This window comes from Salvelinus namaycush, chromosome 11, assembly GCF_016432855.1.
Source record: "Salvelinus namaycush isolate Seneca chromosome 11, SaNama_1.0, whole genome shotgun sequence".
Taxonomy (NCBI): Eukaryota; Metazoa; Chordata; class Actinopteri; order Salmoniformes; family Salmonidae; genus Salvelinus; species Salvelinus namaycush.
The window spans coordinates 40336669-40359140 of NC_052317.1; the positions used below are offsets into that span (position 1 = coordinate 40336669).

The following is a 22472-nucleotide window of genomic DNA, read 5'->3' on the forward strand; positions in this document are numbered from 1 at the left end:
TTTATAGCTACTGTTTACAGGCCTCCTGGGCCATATACAGCGTTCCTCACTGAGTTCCCTGAATTCCTATCGGACCTTGTAGTCATGGCAGTTAATATTCAAATTTTTGGTGACTTGGTGACTTTTTTGGTGAAAAATTCACATGGAAAAGTCCACAGACCCACTCCAAAAGGCTTTAGGAGCCATCATCGACTCAGTGGGTTTTGTCCAACATGTCTCTGGACCTACTCACTGTCAGTCATACTCTGGACCTAGTTTTGTCCCATGGAATAAATGTTGTAGATCTTAATGTTCTTCCTCATAATCCTGGACTATCGGACCACCATTTTATTATGTTTGCAATCGCAACAAATAATTTGCTCAGACCCCAACCAAGGAGCATCAAAAGCTGTGCTATAAATTCTCAGACAACCCAAAGATTCATATTTGCCCTTACAGACTCTCTCCACCTACCCAAGGACGTCAGAGGACAAAAATCAGTTAACCACCTAACTGTGGAACTCAATTTAACCTTGCGTAATACCCTAGTCTTCAGACTAGCTTGGAAAGACAGTACCGTGCAGTATCGAAGAGCCCTCACTGCTGCTCGATCATTATATTTTTACAACTTGAGGAGAATAAGAACAATCCCAAATGTATTTTTGATACTGTCGCAAAGCTAACTAAAAAGCAGCATTCCCCAAGAGAGGATGGCTTTCACTTCAGCAGTGATTAATTAATTAACGTCTTTGAGGAAAAGATCATGATCATTAGAAAGGAAATTACGGACTCCTCTTTAACTTCTTATGGCTGCAGGGGCAGTATTAAGTAGCTTGGATGAAAGGTGCCCAGAGTAAACGGCCTGCTCCTCAGTCCCAGTTACTAATATATGCATATTATTATTAGTATTGGATAGAAAACACTCTGAAGTTTCTAAAACTGTTTGAATTATGTCTGTGAGCATAACAGAACTCATATGGCAGGCAAAAAACAGAGAAAAAATCCAAACAGGAAGTGAGAATTCTGAGGCTGGTCGATGTTAAACTCATCGCCTATTCAATTCCCTGTAATATATGGATCTGTTTGCACTTCATACGCCTTCCACTAGATGTCAACAGTCGGTAGAACGTTGAATGAAGTTTATACTGTGTTGTGGGGCCGGATGAGAGGGGAATGAGTCAGTGGTCTGGCAGATTGCCAGTTCCTGGTCACGCGCATTCCTCATGATATCGATAACTTCTACAGACAGAAGGAATGCTCCGGTTGGAACGTTATTGGATATATATGATAACAACATCCTGAAGATTGATTCTCTACTTAGTTTGACCAGTTTATTCGACTTGTAATATAACTTTTTGAAGTTTTTGTCCGACGTTTGCCTGCATCTGCGCCAGCGTTTGGACACGTGTACTACACATGCTAGCAAAAGTAGCTACTTGGACATAAGTAATGGACATTATCAAACAAAACAACAATTTATTGTGGAACTAGGATTCCTGGGAGTGCATTCTGATGAAGATGATCAAAGGTAAGGGAATATTTATGATGTAATTTCGTATTTCTGTTGACTCCAACATGGCGGAGAAATGTTGTTAAATCTGAGCGCCGTCTCAGATTATTGTATGGTGAGCTTTTTACGTAAAGTTTTTTTCAAATCTGACACAGCGGTTGCATTAAGAACAAGTGTATCTTTAATTCTATGTAAAACATGTATCTTTCATCAAAGTTTATGATGAGTATTTCTGTTATTTGACGTGGCTCTCTGCAATTTCTCCGGATATTTTGGAGGCATTTCTGAACATGGCGCCAAAGTAAACCGAGATTTGTGGATATAAATATGCACATTATCGAACAAAACATAAATGTATTGTGTAACATGATGTCCTATGAGTGTCATTTGATGAAGATCATCAAAGGTTAGTGATTCATTTTATCTCTATTTCTGCTTTTTGTGACTATCTTTCGCTGGAAAAATGGCTGTGCTTATTGTGGTTTGGTGTGACCTAACATAATCGTTTGTAGTGCTTTCGCTGAAAAGCATATTTGAAATCGGACACTTTGGTGGGATTAACAACAAGATTACCTTTCAAATGGTATAAGACACATGTATGTTTGAGGAATTTTAATTATGAGATTTCTGTTTTTTGAATTTGGCGCCCTGCACTTTCACTGACTGTTGTCATATCATCCCGTTAACGGGATTGCAGCCATAAGCATTTCTCCAAAGCTCAGTTGTCCTGAGTCTGCACAACACTGCCAGGACCTAGGATCAAGGGAGACACGTTTTTTAATACTATATCTCTTGACACATTTATGAAAATAGTCTTGGCCTCTAAACCTTCAAGCTGCATACTGGACCCTATTCCAACTAAACGAGTTGCTTCCTGTGCTTGGCCCTCCAATGTTGAATATAATAAACAGCTCCCTATCCACCGGATGTGTACCAAACTCACTAAAAGTGGCAGTAACCAAGCCTCAAACCTTGACCCAGAAAATATCAAAAACTAAAAATCGGCCTATATCGAATCGCCCATTCCTCTCAAAAAATAAATAAAATTGCCTTCCTGAAGACAAATAATGTATACGAAACGCTTTAGTCTGGTTTTAGACCCCTTCATAGCACTGAGACTGCACTCGTGAAGGTGGTAAATTGCCTTTTAATGGTGTCAGACCAAGGCTCTGCATCTGTCCTCGTGCTCCATTCATTTTTAGAGATTGTAAACCCAAATTGGTCAACACGGGCAAGTTCAGGCCTGGTTTAGATCTTATCTGTCGGAAAGATATCAGCTTGTCTCTGTGGATGGTTTGTCTTCTGACAAATCAACTGTACATTTCGGTGTTCCTCAAGGTTCCGTTTTAGGACCACTATTGTTTTCACTATATATTTTACCTCTTGGTGATGTCATTCGGAAACATAATGTTAACTTTCACTGCTATGCGGATGACACACAGCTGTACATTTCAATGAAACATGGTGAAGCCCCAAAATTGCCTACCCTGGAAGCCTGTGTTTCAGACATAAGGAAGTGGATGGCGGCAAATGTTTTACTTTTAAACTCGGACAAAACAGAGATGCGTGTTCTAGGTTCCAAGAAACAAAGATCTTCTGTTGGATCTGATAACTAATCTTGATGGTTGTACAGTCGTCTCAAATAAAACTGAAGGACCTCGGCGTTACTCTGGACCCTGATCTCTCTTTTGACGAACATATCAAGAATATTTCAAGGACAGCTTTTTTTCATCTCCGTAACATTGCAAAAATCAGAAAATTTCTGTCCAAAAATTATGCAGAAAAATGAATCCATGCTTTTGTCACTTCTAGATTAGACTAATGCAATGCTCTACTTTCCGGCTACCCGGATAAAGCACGAAATAAACTTCAGTTAATGCTAAACACGGCTGCTAGAATCTTGACTGGAACATTTGATCATATTACTCCAGTGCTAGCCTCCCTACACTGGCTTCCTGTTAAGGCAAGGGCTGATTTCAAGGTTTTACTGCTAACCTACAAAGCATTACATGGGCTTGCTCCTACCCATCTTTCCGATTAGGTCCTGCGTACATACCTACACGTACGCTACGGTCACAAGACGCAGGCCTCCTTACTGTCCCTAGAATTTCTAAGCAAACAGCTGGAGACAGGGCTTTCTCCTACAGAACTCAATTTTTATGGAATGGTCTGCCTACCCATGTGAGAGACGCAGACTCGGTCTCAACCTTTAAGTCTTTATTGAAGACTCATCTCTTCAGTAGGTCCTATGATTGAGTGTAGTGTGGCCCAGGGGTGTGAAGGTGAACAGAAAGGCACTGGAGCGACGAACCGCCCTTGCTGTCTCTGCCTGGCCGGTTCCCCTCTCTCCACTGGGATTCTCTGCCTCTAACCCTATTACGGGGGCTGAGTCACTGGCTTACTGGTGCTCTTCCATGCCATCCCTAGGAGGGGTGTGTCACTTGAGTGGGTTGATACTCGCTCGGCCTTGCCTCAGGATGGTAAGTTGGTGGTTGGAGATATCCCTGTAGTGGTGTGGGGGCTGTGCTTTGGCAAAGCGGGTGGGGTTATATCCTGCCTGTTTGGCCCTGTCGGCGGGTATCGTCGGACGGGGCCACAGTGTCTCCCGACGCCTCCTGTCTCAGCCTCCAGTATTTATGTTGCAGTAGTTTATGTGTCGGGGGGCTAGGGTCAGTCTGTTATATCTGGAGTATTTCTCCTGTCTTATCCGGTGTCCTGTGTGAATTTAAGTATGCTCTCTCTAATTCTCTTTCATTCTTTCTCTCTCTCGGAGGACCTCAGCCCTAGGACTATGCCTCAGGACTACCTGGCATGATGACTCCTTGCTGTCCCCAGTCCACCTGGTCGTGCTGCTGCTCCAGTTTCAACTGTTCTGCCTGCAGCTATGGAACCCTGACCTGTTCACCGGACGTGCTACCTTGTCCCAGACCTGCTGTTTTCAACTCTCTAGCGACAGCAGGAGCGGTAGAGATACTCTGAATGATCGGCTATGAAAAGCCAACTGACATTTACTCCCGAGGTGCTGACTTGCTGCACCCTCTACAACAACTGTGATTATTATTATCTGACCCTGCTGGTCATCTATGAACGTTTGAACATCTTGGCCATGTTCTGTTATAATCTCCACCCAGCAGTCAGAGCCTGGTTCCTCTCTAGGTTTCTTCCTAGGTTCTGGCCTTTATTAGGGAGTTTTTCCTAGCCACCGTGCTTCTACATCTGCATTGCTTGCTGTTTGGGGATTTAGGCTGGGTTTCTGTACAGCACTTTGTGACATCGGCTGATGTAAAAAGTGCTTTATAAATATATTTGATTGATTGATTGATGGGGGGAGGAGGGATGGGGGGAGGAAGGACGGAGGAGAGGAGGGACGGAGGAGGAGGGATTGAGTTGAGGAGGGATTGAGGAGGAGGGGCACCACTCAACCAGCTGGTCCCGCCCCCTGGCCTTTAGCAAATAGCAGACACCACTCACCCAGCTGGTCCCACCCCCCTGGCCTTTAGCGAATATCAGCAAGGAGCCCTGGAGAACCGTCCAGGACGACGTCCAGTTCTTCCTGTAAACAGACATAAATAACACACAGAAATAAATAACACACAGACACAAATAACACACAGACACAAACAACACAGACATAAACAACACACAGACACAAATAACACACAGACATAAACAACACACAGACATAAACACAAACAACACACAGACACAAATAACACACAAATAACATAGACATAAATAACAGACATAAATAACATAGACATAAATAACAGACAAATAACATAGACATAAATAACATACAGACATAAATAACATAGACATAAATAACATAGACATAAATAACATACAGACACAAATAACATACAGACACAAATAACATAGACACAAATAACATAGACATAAATAACATAGACATAAATAACATAGACATAGCTCCATAAGTCATCTCACATCATGTTGAATCAACTACCACTTCATATACAGCCGGTCCGATATCACTCCCTACCCATTCCCTAGGCCATAACCCTTCAATGTTTCCAGATCTGTAAGGTGGAAGCAATATGGGGGGTTCAACTTGAGACTGGCTGGTTGTGTTGCCCTGAAGGAGCAGTTTCTTTACAGGTGTTCTCATCCTGTTTCTATCCTAGCCCAGTACAACTCACCCTACTTTCTGAGGGTGTTCTCATCCTGTTTCTATCCTAGCCCAGTACAACTCACCCTACTTTCTGAGGGTGTTCTCATCCTGTTTCTATTCTAGTCCAGTACAACTCACCCTACTTTCTGAGGGTGTTCTCATCCTGTTTCTATCATAGACCAGTACAACTCACCCTACTTTCTGAGGGTGTTGTCATCCTGTTTCTATCCTAGCCCAGTACAACTCACCCTACTTTCTGAGGGTGTTCTCATCCTGTTTCTATCCTAGTCCAGTACAACTCACCCTACTTTCTGAGGGTGTTGTCATCCTGTTTCTATCCTAGCCCAGTACAACTCACCCTACTTTCTGAGGGTGTTCTCATCCTGTTTCTATCCTAGACCAGTACAACTCACCCTACTTTCTGAGGGTGTTGTCATCCTGTTTCTATCCTAGTCCAGTACAACTCACCCTACTTTCTGAGGGTGTTCTCATCCTGTTTCTATCCTAGCCCAGTACAACTCACCCTACTTTCTGAGGGTGTTCTCATCCTGTTTCTATCCTAGACCAGTACAACTCACCCTACTTTCTGAGGGTGTTCTCATCCTGTTTCTATCCTAGTCCAGTACAACTCACCCTACTTTCTGAGGGTGTTCTCATCCTGTTTCTATCCTAGTCCAGTACAACTCACCCTACTTTCTGAGGGTGTTCTCATCCTGTTTCTATCCTAGTCCAGTACAACTCACCCTACTTTCTGAGGGTGTTCTCATCCTGTTTCTATCCTAGTCCAGTACAACTCACCCTACTTTCTGAGGGTATTCTCATCCTGTTTCTATCCTAGTCCAGTACAACTCACCGTACTTTCTTTCCATGCTCAGTTATCTTGGTCACGTTGAGAATACCACACTTCTCCGAAGGCTGCAGAGAAACAATGAGAGAAGTCATCATCACAAGTAGACAGGGCCAGACACAACTGACAGGGAAAAAAGCAAGACAGTCTGCATCCCAAATGACACCACATTTCCTATATAGTGCACTACTTTTGACCAAAAGTACTGTACTATGTAGGTAATAGGGTGCCATATGGGACACACACAGACAACAAGCAGACCAAACAAACAGACTGATAGAAAAAGTAGCATTACGGTAGAGCATCAGAAAGTAGCGTTACGGTAGAGGGACAGAAAGCAGCGTTACGGTAGAGGGACAGAAAGCAGCGTTACGGTAGAGGGACAGAAAGTAGCGTTACGGTAGAGCATCAGAAAGCAGCGTTACGGTAGAGGGACAGAAAGCAGCGTTACGGTAGAGGGACAGAAAGCAGCGTTACGGTAGAGGGACAGAAAGCAGCGTTACGGTAGAGGGACAGAAAGCAGCGTTACGGTAGAGGGACAGAAAGCAGCGTTACGGTAGAGGGACAGAAAGCAGCGTTACGGTAGAGGGACAGAAAGCAGCGTTACGGTAGAGGGACAGAAAGCAGCGTTACGGTAGAGGGACAGAAAGCAGCGTTACGGTAGAGGGACAGAAAGCAGCGTTACGGTAGAGGGACAGAAAGTAGCGTTACGGTAGAGCGACAGAAAGCAGCGTTACGGTAGAGGGACAGAAAGCAGCGTTACGGTAGAGGGACAGAAAGCAGCGTTACGGTAGAGGGACAGAAAGCAGCGTTACGGTAGAGGGACAGAAAGCAGCGTTACGGTAGAGGGACAGAAAGCAGCGTTACGGTAGAGGGACAGAAAGCAGCGTTACGGTAGAGCGACAGAAAGCAGCGTTACGGTAGAGCGACAGAAAGCAGCGTTACGGTAGAGGGACAGAAAGCAGCGTTACGGTAGAGGGACAGAAAGCAGCGTTACGGTAGAGGGACAGAAAGTAGCGTTACGGTAGAGGGACAGAAAGCAGCGTTACGGTAGAGGGACAGAAAGCAGCGTTACGGTAGAGGGACAGAAAGCAGCGTTACGGTAGAGGGACAGAAAGCAGCGTTACGGTAGAGGGACAGAAAGCAGCGTTACGGTAGAGGGACAGAAAGTAGCGTTACGGTAGAGGGACAGAAAGCAGCGTTACGGTAGAGGGACAGAAAGTAGCGTTACGGTAGAGGGACAGAAAGTAGCGTTACGGTAGAGGGACAGAAAGTAGCGTTACGGTAGAGGGACAGAAAGCAGCGTTACGGTAGAGGGACAGAAAGTAGCGTTACGGTAGAGGGACAGAAAGTAGCGTTACGGTAGAGGGACAGAAAGTAGCGTTACGGTAGAGGGACAGAAAGCAGCGTTACGGTAGAGGGACAGAAAGCAGCGTTACGGTAGAGGGACAGAAAGCAGCGTTACGGTAGAGGGACAGAAAGTAGCGTTACGGTAGAGGGACAGAAAGCAGCGTTACGGTAGAGGGACAGAAAGCAGCGTTACGGTAGAGGGACAGAAAGCAGCGTTACGGTAGAGGGACAGAAAGCAGCGTTACGGTAGAGGGACAGAAAGCAGCGTTACGGTAGAGGGACAGAAAGCAGCGTTACGGTAGAGGGACAGAAAGTAGCGTTACGGTAGAGGGACAGAAAGCAGCGTTACGGTAGAGCGTCAGAAAGTAGCGTTACGGTAGAGGGACAGAAAGCAGCGTTACGGTAGAGGGACAGAAAGCAGCGTTACGGTAGAGGGACAGAAAGCAGCGTTACGGTAGAGGGACAGAAAGCAGCGTTACGGTAGAGGGACAGAAATATAAGCTTAGTAAGACTGGCAACAAGCAGAAAAAACACAGCAGAACAACCCTTTCATCACAGTTTGAATTGAAAAATCGATTTCCCTCATCACCACAACCGTGATCATCATCATCATCACCACCACCGTGATCATCATCATGACCGTCATCATTATCATCACCGTCATCATGACCGTCACCATTATCATGACCGTCACCATTATGACCGTCACCATTATCATGACCGTTACCAGGATCATCCCCCTCATCATTATCATGACCGTCACCATTATCATGCCCGTCACCATTATCATGCCCGTTACCAGGATCATCACCCTCATCATTATCATCACCGTCATCATGACCGGCATCATTATCATGACTGTCACCATTATCATGACCGTCATCATTATCATGACCGTTACCAGGATCATCACCCTCATCATTATCATCAGTTCCAGTGCAGGGAGAAGAAACAGAGTCACCATTGAAGACAGCAACTGAGAAAAGACTGAAAGGCCTTGGCTGGTGGACAAGTCAGGAAGTCAGCCACAGCTCAGGGAAGGGGGAGAGGAGTATACAGAGAACAGAGGGAGGAGAAGGAAAGGGGGATACTAACGGAGGTAGGGGACGAGGGGTCTGAGGAGTCAGAGTCTGGAGAGCCAGGGACCTTGGGGCCCAACGCACCATCCTAGTAATCAGAATGACAACAACACCGACTAATTACTACAGAGAATTGTAGAGACTGGGTTCAAATAATATTTAAAATCTTTCAAATATTTTTTGCGTTTGCTTTAGCCTGCCTGGAGTGTTAGATGGGCGGAGTTTGAACTTTGGCATCTATAACATTGATTCCATGGTGCCAGGCAAGTTCAATCAAGCACAGAGAAAGTATTTGTAAAGATTTGAAATAGTATTTGAACCCAGGTCTGCAGAGACTACCATGGTTACCGGAGTAAACCAACACATAACGAATGAGCGTTTACATGGACACCGAGAGTTGAGGAAATGGTTGAATGTTAATTAGGAATTATTTTAAAATAACAATTGAACCATGCATGCAATGACAGGATATGACACATTTCAATGAAGGAAGCTCAAATCACAATAGTGACAGAGAAAGGAGAGGTTGATATCGTCATGCCTGTATCACTACTAGATTATAGATCCCAAACAGGTTTAAGGGCACGGCCATGATAGGTGATCATTGGGTCATGATAGGTGATCCTTGGGCCATGATAAGTGATCATTGGGTCATGATAAGTGATCATTGGGTCATGATAAGTGATCATTGGGTCATGATAGGTGATCATTGGGCCATGATAAGTGATCATTGGGTCATGAGAAGTGATCATTGGGTCATGATAAGTGATCATTGGGTCATGAGAAATGATCATTGGGTCATGATAAGTGATCATTGGGTCATGATAGGTGATCATTGGGCCATGATAGGTGATCATTGGGTCATGATAAGTGATCATTGGGTCATGATAGGTGATCATTGGGTCATGAGAAGTGATCATTGGGTCATGATAGGTGATCATTGGGTCATGATAGGTGATCATTGGGTCATGAGAAGTGATCATTGGGCAATGATAAGTGATCATTGGACCATGAAAAGTGATCATTGGGCCATGACTAGTGATCATTGTGCCACTCAAATGATTGGCATCTTACCATTCAAACAATGAATCCTGATCTAGGATAACTATTCAAAACATGAAATTATTTGGCTTGCTCTAAAAGGATTTGGCTAAAAGCAAATCTACCCGCACTATCAGTGGGCCATGAGAAGTGATCATTGGGCCATGACTAGTGATCATTGGGCCATGAGAAGTGTCATGTGAATCAGAAGAGCAGGAATTAAAAAGGAAAGAGGATGAGGCAGAACTCAGTGATGGCAAGCAACAAGGAAAGTGATTGGTCTGATTGGATGAGATCATTCTTGCGCTCAGTGATTATCATGCTAGACCAGAGGTGGGCAGCTCCAGTCCTCGGGGTCCTGATTGGTGTTACACTTTTGCCCCAGCTAACACACCTGACCCCAATAATCACCTAATCAGGGTCTTCAGTTTCGAATGACATGTGATTAATCAGCTGTGTTTAATAGGATGGAGAAGAAGAGTTACACCAATCAGGACCCAGAGGACTGCAGTTGTCCACCCATGTGCAAGGTTGATTGGCTGCTGTGATTTGAGGGCGGGGTGTATAGGGCACGGAGGGAGGGGGCACTGACTTGTGTCTGTCTGTAGGGGTGGGGGCGACCAGAGCCTGTACGGAAACGCCTGATGTTTTTGATGAGCCGCTGCAGAACAGAATCATGAGTCTACAGTGTGTCACAGTGCAACCCGATTCTGTTAACGCCTGCTGTTTTTAACACACAGGGAACCCGGATGCCACACCTCGCATCCTAAACACACTCACAGGACAAGACACTTCAGAGACCTGGTTGGAAGAGAAACGATAGCTATGGAATTAGAGATGTAGGAAGTACATCCGTTCTGCTGCGGACGTCTGGAGATTGCTATTAACATCCCAAATGACATCCTATCCTTCACGTAGTGCACTACTACCGGAGAGCACTCCTATGTGTCCTGTTGAAAAGCAGTGGACTATATAGGGAATAACATTTGAGACACAGCCAGAATGTGACAGGGCGTCTGTCTCACCTTGTCGTTGGTGTCCAGCACGTTGGTGCTGTTTGCCCACTTGGTCAGGACGATGGGCGCCACGTGTTTCCTATCCAGACTGTGGCTCTTAGGGGTCCGGTCTCCTCTACCAGGTAGAGGGGGGGAGTGTTGGTACTGCAGAGAGGAGAGAGGAAGGGGGGGGGGGAGTGTTGGTACTTATAAACACCAACACTTTCAACTAAAAATACTAACTTAACACACTAACTAATATGAAAGTAAAAAGCCTGAATAACTTGGGGGACTAGCAATCAATCAAAGTAAAACAGTGAGGTAGTGTAGAGGAGCGTACCAAAGTAAAACAGTGAGGTAGTGTAGAGGACCGTATCAAAGTAAAACAGTGAGGTAGTGTAGAGGACCGTACCAAAGTAAAACAGTGAGGTAGTGTAGAGGACCGTACCAAAGTAAAACAGTGAGGTAGAGTAGAGGAGCGTACCAAAGTAAAACAGTGAGGTAGTGTAGAGGGCCGTACCAAAGTAAAACAGTGAGGTAGTGTAGAGGACCGTACCAAAGTAAAACAGTGAGGTAGTGTAGAGGGCCGTACCAAAGTAAAACAGTGAGGTAGTGTAGAGGAGCGTACCAAAGTAAAACAGTGAGGTAGTGTAGAGGACCGTACCAAAGTAAAACAGTGAGGTAGAGTAGAGGAGCGTACCAAAGTAAAACAGTGAGGTAGTGTAGAGGACCGTACCAAAGTAAAACAGTGAGGTAGAGTAGAGGGCCGTACCAAAGTAAAACAGTGAGGTAGTGTAGAGGACCGTACCAAAGTAAAACAGTGAGGTAGTGTAGAGGACCGTACCAAAGTAAAACAGTGAGGTAGAGGAGTGTACCAAAGTAAAACAGTGAGGTAGTGTAGAGGACCGTACCAAAGTAAAACAGTGAGGTAGTGTAGAGGACCGTACCAAAGTAAAACAGTGAGGTAGTGTAGAGGACCGTACCAAAGTAAAACAGTGAGGTAGAGGAGTGTACCAAAGTAAAACAGTGAGGTAGTGTAGAGGACCGTACCAAAGTAAAACAGTGAGGTAGTGTAGAGGACCGTACCAAAGTAAAACAGTGAGGTAGAGGAGTGTACCAAAGTAAAACAGTGAGGTAGTGTAGAGGGCCGTACCAAAGTAAAACAGTGAGGTAGTGTAGAGGACCGTACCAAAGTAAAACAGTGAGGTAGAGGAGTGTACCAAAGTAAAACAGTGAGGTAGTGTAGAGGACCGTACCAAAGTAAAACAGTGAGGTAGTGTAGAGGACCGTACCAAAGTAAAACAGTGAGGTAGTGTAGAGGACCGTACCAAAGTAAAACAGTGAGGTAGAGTAGAGGAGCGTACCAAAGTAAAACAGTGAGGTAGTGTAGAGGACCGTACCAAAGTAAAACAGTGAGGTAGAGTAGAGGGCCGTACCAAAGTAAAACAGTGAGGTAGTGTAGAGGACCGTACCAAAGTAAAACAGTGAGGTAGAGTAGAGGAGCATACCAAAGTAAAACAGTGAGGTAGTGTAGAGGAGCGTACCAAAGTAAAACAGTGAGGTAGTGTAGAGGAGCGTACCAAAGTAAAACAGTGAGGTAGTGTAGAGGACCGTACCAAAGTAAAACAGTGAGGTAGAGTAGAGGAGCGTACCAAAGTAAAACAGTGAGGTAGTGTAGAGGAACGTACCAAAGTAAAACAGTGAGGTAGTGTAGAGGGCCGTACCAAAGTAAAACAGTGAGGTAGTGTAGAGGAGCGTACCAAAGTAAAACAGTGAGGTAGTGTAGAGGACCGTACCAAAGTAAAACAGTGAGGTAGTGTAGAGGAGCGTACCAAAGTAAAACAGTGAGGTAGTGTAGAGGAGCGTACCAAAGTAAAACAGTGAGGTAGAGTAGAGGACCGTACCAAAGTAAAACAGTGAGGTAGAGTAGAGGACCATACCAAAGTAAAACAGTGAGGTAGTGTAGAGGAGCGTACCAAAGTAAAACAGTGAGGTAGTGTAGAGGAGCGTACCAAAGTAAAACAGTGAGGTAGTGTAGAGGAGCGTACCAAAGTAAAACAGTGAGGTAGTGTAGAGGAGCGTACCAAAGTAAAACAGTGAGGTAGTGTTAAGGACCGTACCAAAGTAAAACAGTGAGGTAGTGTAGAGGAACGTACCAAAGTAAAACAGTGAGGTAGTGTAGAGGGGCGTACCAAAGTAAAACAGTGAGGTAGTGTAGAGGAACGTACCAAAGTAAAACAGTGAGGTAGTGTAGAGGAACGTACCAAAGTAAAACAGTGAGGTAGTGTAGAGGGCCGTACCAAAGTAAAACAGTGAGGTAGTGTAGAGGAACGTACCAAAGTAAAACAGTGAGGTAGTGTAGAGGAGCGTACCAAAGTAAAACAGTGAGGTAGTGTAGAGGAACGTACCAAAGTAAAACAGTGAGGTAGTGTAGAGGAACGTACCAAAGTAAAACAGTGAGGTAGTGTAGAGGGCCGTACCAAAGTAAAACAGTGAGGTAGTGTAGAGGAACGTACCAAAGTAAAACAGTGAGGTAGTGTAGAGGAACGTACCAAAGTAAAACAGTGAGGTAGTGTAGAGGACCGTACCAAAGTAAAACAGTGAGGTAGAGGAGTGTACCAAAGTAAAACAGTGAGGTAGTGTAGAGGACCGTACCAAAGTAAAACAGTGAGGTAGTGTAGAGGAGCGTACCAAAGTAAAACAGTGAGGTAGTGTAGAGGAACGTACCAAAGTAAAACAGTGAGGTAGTGTAGAGGACCGTACCAAAGTAAAACAGTGAGGTAGTGTAGAGGACCGTACCAAAGTAAAACAGTGAGGTAGTGTAGAGGAACGTACCAAAGTAAAACAGTGAGGTAGTGTAGAGGAACGTACCAAAGTAAAACAGTGAGGTAGTGTAGAGGAACGTACCAAAGTAAAACAGTGAGGTAGTGTAGAGGAACGTACCAAAGTAAAACAGTGAGGTAGAGGAGTGTACCAAAGTAAAACAGTGAGGTAGTGTAGAGGAGCGTACCAAAGTAAAACAGTGAGGTAGATTAGAGGACCGTACCAAAGTAAAACAGTGAGGTAGAGGAACGTACCAAAGTAAAAAACAGTGAGGTAGTGTAGAGGAGTGTACCAAAGTAAAACAGTGAGGTAGAGTAGAGGACCGTACCAAAGTAAAACAGTGAGGTAGTGGAGTGTACCAAAGTAAAACAGTGAGGTAGTGTAGAGGAGTGTACCAAAGTAAAACAGTGAGGTAGTGGAGTGTACCAAAGTAAAACAGTGAGGTAGTGTAGAGGAGTGTACCAAAGTAAAACAGTGAGGTAGTGTAGAGGAACGTACCAAAGTAAAACAGTGAGGTAGAGTAGAGGACCGTACCAAAGTAAAACAGTGAGGTAGAGGAGTGTACCAAAGTAAAACAGTGAGGTAGTGTAGAGGACCGTACCAAAGTAAAACAGTGAGGTAGTGTAGAGGGCCGTACCAAAGTAAAACAGTGAGGTAGTGTAGAGGAGTGTACCAAAGTAAAACAGTGAGGTAGTGTAGAGGGCCGTACCAAAGTAAAACAGTGAGGTAGTGTAGAGGAGTGTACCAAAGTAAAACAGTGAGGTAGTGTAGAGGGCCGTACCAAAGTAAAACAGTGAGGTAGAGTAGAGGAGCGTACCAAAGTAAAACAGTGAGGTAGTGTAGAGGAGCGTACCAAAGTAAAACAGTGAGGTAGTGTAGAGGAGCGTACCAAAGTAAAACAGTGAGGTAGAGTAGAGGAGCGTACCAAAGTAAAACAGTGAGGTAGTGTAGAGGACCGTACCAAAGTAAAACAGTGAGGTAGTGTAGAGGAGCGTACCAAAGTAAAACAGTGAGGTAGAGTAGAGGAGCGTACCAAAGTAAAACAGTGAGGTAGAGTAGAGGAGCGTACCAAAGTAAAACAGTGAGGTAGTGTAGAGGAGCGTACCAAAGTAAAACAGTGAGGTAGTGTTGAGGGCCGTACCAAAGTAAAACAGTGAGGTAGTGTAGAGGAGCGTACCAAAGTAAAACAGTGAGGTAGTGTAGAGGAGCGTACCAAAGTAAAACAGTGAGGTAGTGTAGAGGAGCGTACCAAAGTAAAACAGTGAGGTAGTGTAGAGGAGCGTACCAAAGTAAAACAGTGAGGTAGTGTAGAGGAGCGTACCAAAGTAAAACAGTGAGGTAGTGTAGAGGAACGTACCAAAGTAAAACAGTGAGGTAGTGTAGAGGACCGTACCAAAGTAAAACAGTGAGGTAGTGTAGAGGAGCGTACCAAAGTAAAACAGTGAGGTAGAGTAGAGGAGCGTACCAAAGTAAAACAGTGAGGTAGTGTAGAGGACCGTACCAAAGTAAAACAGTGAGGTAGTGTAGAGGAGCGTACCAAAGTAAAACAGTGAGGTAGTGTAGAGGAGCGTACCAAAGTAAAACAGTGAGGTAGTCTTGAGGGCCGTACCAAAGTAAAACAGTGAGGTAGTGTAGAGGAGCGTACCAAAGTAAAACAGTGAGGTAGTGTAGAGGAGCGTACCAAAGTAAAACAGTGAGGTAGTGTAGAGGAGCGTACCAAAGTAAAACAGTGAGGTAGTGTAGAGGAACGTACCAAAGTAAAACAGTGAGGTAGTGTAGAGGAGCGTACCAAAGTAAAACAGTGAGGTAGTGTAGAGGACCGTACCAAAGTAAAACAGTGAGGTAGTGTAGAGGAGCGTACCAAAGTAAAACAGTGAGGTAGTGTAGAGGAACGTACCAAAGTAAAACAGTGAGGTAGTGTAGAGGAACGTACCAAAGTAAAACAGTGAGGTAGTGTAGAGGAACGTACCAAAGTAAAACAGTGAGGTAGAGGAGTGTACCAAAGTAAAACAGTGAGGTAGTGTAGAGGAGTGTACCAAAGTAAAACAGTGAGGTAGAGTAGAGGACCGTACCAAAGTAAAACAGTGAGGTAGTGGAGTGTACCAAAGTAAAACAGTGAGGTAGTGTAGAGGAGTGTACCAAAGTAAAACAGTGAGGTAGTGTAGAGGAGTGTACCAAAGTAAAACAGTGAGGTAGAGTAGAGGACCGTACCAAAGTAAAACAGTGAGGTAGAGGAGTGTACCAAAGTAAAACAGTGAGGTAGTGTAGAGGAGTGTACCAAAGTAAAACAGTGAGGTAGAGTAGAGGAACGTACCAAAGTAAAACAGTGAGGTAGTGTAGAGGAGTGTACCAAAGTAAAACAGTGAGGTAGAGGAGTGTACCAAAGTAAAACAGTGAGGTAGTGTAGAGGAGCGTACCAAAGTAAAACAGTGAGGTAGTGTAGAGGGCCGTACCAAAGTAAAACAGTGAGGTAGTGTAGAGGGCCGTACCAAAGTAAAACAGTGAGGTAGTGTAGAGGGCCGTACCAAAGTAAAACAGTGAGGTAGAGTAGAGGAGCGTACCAAAGTAAAACAGTGAGGTAGTGTAGAGGAGCGTACCAAAGTAAAACAGTGAGGTAGTGTAGAGGGCCGTACCAAAGTAAAACAGTGAGGTAGTGTAGAGGGCCGTACCAAAGTAAAACTGAGGTAGTGTAGAGGAGCGTACCAAAGTAAAACAGTGAGGTAGTGTAGAGGAGCGTACCAAAGTAAAACAGTGAGGTAGAGTAGAGGAGCGTACCAAAGTAAAACAGTGAGGTAGTGTAGAGGAGCGTACCAAAGTAAAACAGTGAGGTAGTGTAGAGGAGCGTACCAAAGTAAAACAGTGAGGTAGTGTAGAGGACCGTACCAAAGTAAAACAGTGAGGTAGTGTAGAGGAACGTACCAAAGTAAAACAGTGAGGTAGTGTAGAGGAACGTACCAAAGTAAAACAGTGAGGTAGTGTTGAGGGCCGTACCAAAGTAAAACAGTGAGGTAGTGTAGAGGAGCGTACCAAAGTAAAACAGTGAGGTAGTGTAGAGGAGCGTACCAAAGTAAAACAGTGAGGTAGTGTAGAGGAGCGTACCAAAGTAAAACAGTGAGGTAGTGTAGAGGGCCGTACCAAAGTAAAACAGTGAGGTAGTGTAGAGGAACGTACCAAAGTAAAACAGTGAGGTAGTGTAGAGGAGCGTACCAAAGTAAAACAGTGAGGTAGTGTAGAGGGCCGTACCAAAGTAAAACAGTGAGGTAGTGTAGAGGAACGTACCAAAGTAAAACAGTGAGGTAGTGTTGAGGGCCGTACCAAAGTAAAACAGTGAGGTAGTGTAGAGGAGCGTACCAAAGTAAAACAGTGAGGTAGTGTAGAGGAGCGTACCAAAGTAAAACAGTGAGGTAGTGTAGAGGAGCGTACCAAAGTAAAACAGTGAGGTAGTGTAGAGGGCCGTACCAAAGTAAAACAGTGAGGTAGTGTAGAGGAACGTACCAAAGTAAAACAGTGAGGTAGAGTAGAGGAGCGTACCAAAGTAAAACAGTGAGGTAGTGTAGAGGAGCGTACCAAAGTAAAACAGTGAGGTAGTGTAGAGGAGCGTACCAAAGTAAAACAGTGAGGTAGTGTAGAGGAGTGTACCAAAGTAAAACAGTGAGGTAGAGTAGAGGGCCGTACCAAAGTAAAACAGTGAGGTAGTGTAGAGGACCGTACCAAAGTAAAACAGTGAGGTAGTGTAGAGGACCGTACCAAAGTAAAACAGTGAGGTAGAGTAGAGGGCCGTACCAAAGTAAAACAGTGAGGTAAAGTAGAGGAGCGTACCAAAGTAAAACAGTGAGGTAGAGGAGCGTACCAAAGTAAAACAGTGAGGTAGAGGAGCGTACCAAAGTAAAACAGTGAGGTAGTGTAGAGGACCGTACCAAGGTAAAACAGTGAGGTAGTGTAGAGGAGCGTACCAAGGTAAAACAGTGAGGTAGTGTAGAGGGCCGTACCAAAGTAAAACAGTGAGGTAGTGTAGAGGAGCGTACCAAAGTAAAACAGTGAGGTAGTGTAGAGGACCGTACCAAAGTAAAACAGTGAGGTAGTGTAGAGGAACGTACCAAAGTAAAACAGTGAGGTAGAGTAGAGGAACGTACCAAAGTAAAACAGTGAGGTAGTGTAGAGGAACGTACCAAAGTAAAACAGTGAGGTAGAGGAGTGTACCAAAGTAAAACAGTGAGGTAGTGTAGAGGAGCGTACCAAAGTAAAACAGTGAGGTAGAGTAGAGGACCGTACCAAAGTAAAACAGTGAGGTAGAGGAGTGTACCAAAGTAAAACAGTGAGGTAGTGTAGAGGAGTGTACCAAAGTAAAACAGTGAGGTAGAGTAGAGGACCGTACCAAAGTAAAACAGTGAGGTAGTGGAGTGTACCAAAGTAAAACAGTGAGGTAGTGTAGAGGAGTGTACCAAAGTAAAACAGTGAGGTAGTGTAGAGGAGCGTACCAAAGTAAAACAGTGAGGTAGTGTAGAGGAGCGTACCAAAGTAAAACAGTGAGGTAGAGTAGAGGACCGTACCAAAGTAAAACAGTGAGGTAGAGGAGTGTACCAAAGTAAAACAGTGAGGTAGTGTAGAGGAGTGTACCAAAGTAAAACAGTGAGGTAGTGTAGAGGAGTGTACCAAAGTAAAACAGTGAGGTAGAGGAACGTACCAAAGTAAAACAGTGAGGTAGAGGAGCGTACCAAAGTAAAACAGTGAGGTAGTGTAGAGGAACGTACCAAAGTAAAACAGTGAGGTAGTGTAGAGGGCCGTACCAAAGTAAAACAGTGAGGTAGTGTAGAGGGCCGTACCAAAGTAAAACAGTGAGGTAGTGTAGAGGAGCGTACCAAAGTAAAACAGTGAGGTAGTGTAGAGGGCCGTACCAAAGTAAAACAGTGAGGTAGTGTAGAGGGCCGTACCAAAGTAAAACAGTGAGGTAGAGTAGAGGAGCGTACCAAAGTAAAACAGTGAGGTAGTGTAGAGGAGCGTACCAAAGTAAAACAGTGAGGTAGTGTAGAGGACCGTACCAAAGTAAAACAGTGAGGTAGTGTAGAGGAACGTACCAAAGTAAAACAGTGAGGTAGTGTAGAGGAGCGTACCAAAGTAAAACAGTGAGGTAGTGTAGAGGAACGTACCAAAGTAAAACAGTGAGGTAGTGTAGAGGAACGTACCAAAGTAAAACAGTGAGGTAGTGTAGAGGACCGTACCAAAGTAAAACAGTGAGGTAGTCTAGAGGACCGTACCAAAGTAAAACAGTGAGGTAGTGTAGAGGAACGTACCAAAGTAAAACAGTGAGGTAGTGTAGAGGAGCGTACCAAAGTAAAACAGTGAGGTAGTGTAGAGGAGCGTACCAAAGTAAACAGTGAGGTAGTGTAGAGGGCCGCTACCAAAGTAAAACAGTGAGGTAGAGTAGAGGAGCGTACCAAAGTAAAACTGAGGTAGTGTAGAGGAAATATGCCTATATCATTGCTCGTTGTACTGGGCTCTGGTCAAAAGTAGTGCACTACACTGAGTTTACCAAAAGTTAGGAGCACCTTCCTAATATTTTGTCGGGGCATGGACTCTACAAGGTGTCGAAAGCTTTCCACAGGGATGATGTCCCATGTTCACGCCAATGCTTCCCACAGCTGTGTCAAGTTGGCTGCATGTCCTTTGGGTGATGGACCATTCTTGATACACACGGGAAACGGTTGAGCAGCGTTGCAGTTCTTGACACAAACCGATGCGCCTGGCACCTACTACCATACCCTGTTCAAAGGCACTTACATGTTTTGTCTTGTCCATTCACCCTCTGAATTCCACACATACACAATCCATGTCTCAATTGTCTCAAGGCTTAAAAACCCTTTAACCTGTTACCTCCACTTCATCTACACTGATTGAAGTGGATTTAACAAGTGACATCAATAAGGAATCATATCTTTCACCTGGATTCACCTGGTCAGTCTGTCATGGAAAGAGCAGGTGTTCTTAATGTTTTGTACACTCAGTGTATAGTGCCATTTGAGACGTAACACTGTTTTACTTCTCTATTCTGTATTTACTGTATTCTGCATTTGCTGTAGTCTGTATTTGCTGTATTCTGTATTTACTGTATTTACTGTAGTCTGTATTGACTGTAGTCTGTATTGACTGTAGTCTGTATTTACTGTAGTCTGTATTTGCTGTATTCTGTATTTACTGTATTTACTGTAGTCTGTATTGACTGTATTCTGTATTTACTGTAGTCTGTATTTGCTGTATTCTGTATTTACTGTATTTACTGTAGTCTGTATTGACTGTAGTCTGTATTGACTGTAGTCTGTATTGACTGTAGTCTGTATTTACTGTGCTTGCACGGCCTCTCCTTCTAAATGACTTATGGTATCAAGCCAACGGTCAGGTCAATGTACGGAACCAATCTGTGTTTTACTTCACTTCCCTTCCTGAATAAGTTCCTCTTTTCCCCTCCGGCCTTGAATTCCCTTTTTGCTTACTATGACTTACTTTACCATGACTGTGGTTAATGTACTATGACTGTGGTTAATTTACTATGACTGTGGTTAATTTACTTTACCATGACTGTGGTTAATTTACCGTACCGTGACTGTGGTTAATTTACTATGACTGTGGTTAATTTACTTTACCATGACTGTGGTTAATTTACCGTACGGTACTGTGGTTAATGTACTATGACTGTGGTTAATTTACTTTACCATGACTGTGGTTAATTTACCGTACCGTGACTGTGGTTAATTTACTATGACTGTGGTTAATTTACTTTACCATGACTGTGGTTAATTTACCGTACCGTGACTGTGGTTAATTTACTATGACTGTGGTTAATTTACTTTACCATGACTGTGGTTAATTTACCGTACCGTGACTGTGGTTAATTTACTATGACTGTGGTTAATTTACTTTACCGTGACTGTGGTTAATTTACTTTACCGTGACTGTGGTTAATTTACTTTACCGTGACTGTGGTTCATTTACTTTACCGTGACTGTGGTTCATTTACTTTACCGTGACTGTGGTTAATTTACTATGACTGTGGTTAATTTACTTTACCGTGACTGTGGTTAATTTACTTTACCGTGACTGTGGTTAATTTACTTTACTGTGACTGTGGTTAATTTACTTTACTGTGACTGTGGTTAATTTACTTTACTGTGACTGTGGTTAATTTACTTTACCGTGACTGTGGTTAATTTACTTTACTGTGACTGTGGTTAATTTACTATGACTGTGGTTAATTTACTTTACGTGACTGTGGTTAATTTACTTTACCGTGACTGTGGTTAATTTACTTTACTGTGACTGTGGTTAATTTACTTTACCGTGACTGTGGTTAATTTACTTTACCGTGACTGTGGTTAATTTACTTTACCGTGACTGTGGTTAATTTACTTTACCGTGACTGTGGTTAATTTACTTTACCGTGACTGTGGTTAATTTACTTTACCGTGACTGTGGTTAATTTACTTTACCGTGACTGTGGTTAATTTACTTTACTGTGACTGTGGTTAATTTACTTTACCGTGACTGTGGTTAATTTACTTTACTGTGACTGTGGTGTATTATACACCATCTCCTGCCATTGTGACCTTGAACAAGGCACTTAACCCCCCACAAAGTAAAATACTGCACTCATGAACCATACTGATATAGCCTAGCGAGATTATATCCAACTCATAACCACTGATATCCCATCAAACCTATATATCCCACTATATCACTATACCATACTGATATCCTATACTAGATCAATACCTACTACTGATAATCACTGATAACCTACTGATATCCCACTGTATCCTACTATAACCTATCTATATCCTACTATAACTACTATCCTACTGTATAACCTTAAATACTACATCATACCTACTATATCCTACTATGAAACATTCAATACTCACTCATACCTACTATACCTACTATAAACACATTAAAATACTGCACTCATAACCTACTGATAACCTACTGTATGAAACACATGTAAAATACTGCACTCATAACCTACTGATATCCTACTGTATGAAACACATGTAAAATACTGCACTCATAACCTACTGATATCCTACTGTATGAAACACATGTAAAATACTGCACTCATAACCTACTGATAACCTACTGTATGAAACACATGTAAAATACTGCACTCATAACCTACTGATAACCTACTGTATGAAACACATGTAAAATACTGCACTCATAACCTACTGATATCCTACTGATATCCCACTGATATCCCACTGATAACCTACTGATATCCCACTGATAACCTACTGATATCCCACTGATATCCCACTGATATCCCACTGATATCCTACTGATATCCCACTCATAACCTACTGATATCCCACTCATAACCTACTGATATCCTACTGATAACCCACTGATATCCCACTGATATCCTACTGATATCCCACTGATATCCTACTGTATGAAACACATGTAAAATACTGCACTCATAACCTACTGATATCCTACTGTATGAAACACATGTAAAATACTGCACTCATATCCTACTGATAACCTACTGTATGAAACACACGTAAAATACTGCACTCATATCCTACTGATAACCTACTGTATGAAACACATGTAAAATACTGCACTCATATCCTACTGATAACCTACTGTATGAAACACATGTAAAATACTGCACTCATATCCTACTGATAACCTACTGTATGAAACACATGTAAAATACTACAAC

General features: G+C 43.4%; 1 protein-coding gene across 1 annotated transcript in view; it reads right to left on the bottom strand.

Moving 5' to 3' along the window:
• LOC120055416 (rho GTPase-activating protein 12-like) overlaps positions 1-22472 on the bottom strand; it is a 48404-nt gene that overhangs the window by 15330 nt on the left and 10602 nt on the right. Inside the window, exons 2-6 of the mRNA XM_039003279.1 lie at positions 10964-11098; positions 10531-10599; positions 8914-8985; positions 6475-6536; positions 4961-5042 (exon numbers count right to left, since the gene is read on the bottom strand). Of these exons, the coding sequence (XP_038859207.1) occupies positions 4961-5042; positions 6475-6536; positions 8914-8985; positions 10531-10599; positions 10964-11098 (420 nt within the window). The remainder of the gene's footprint in view (positions 1-4960; positions 5043-6474; positions 6537-8913; positions 8986-10530; positions 10600-10963; positions 11099-22472) is intronic.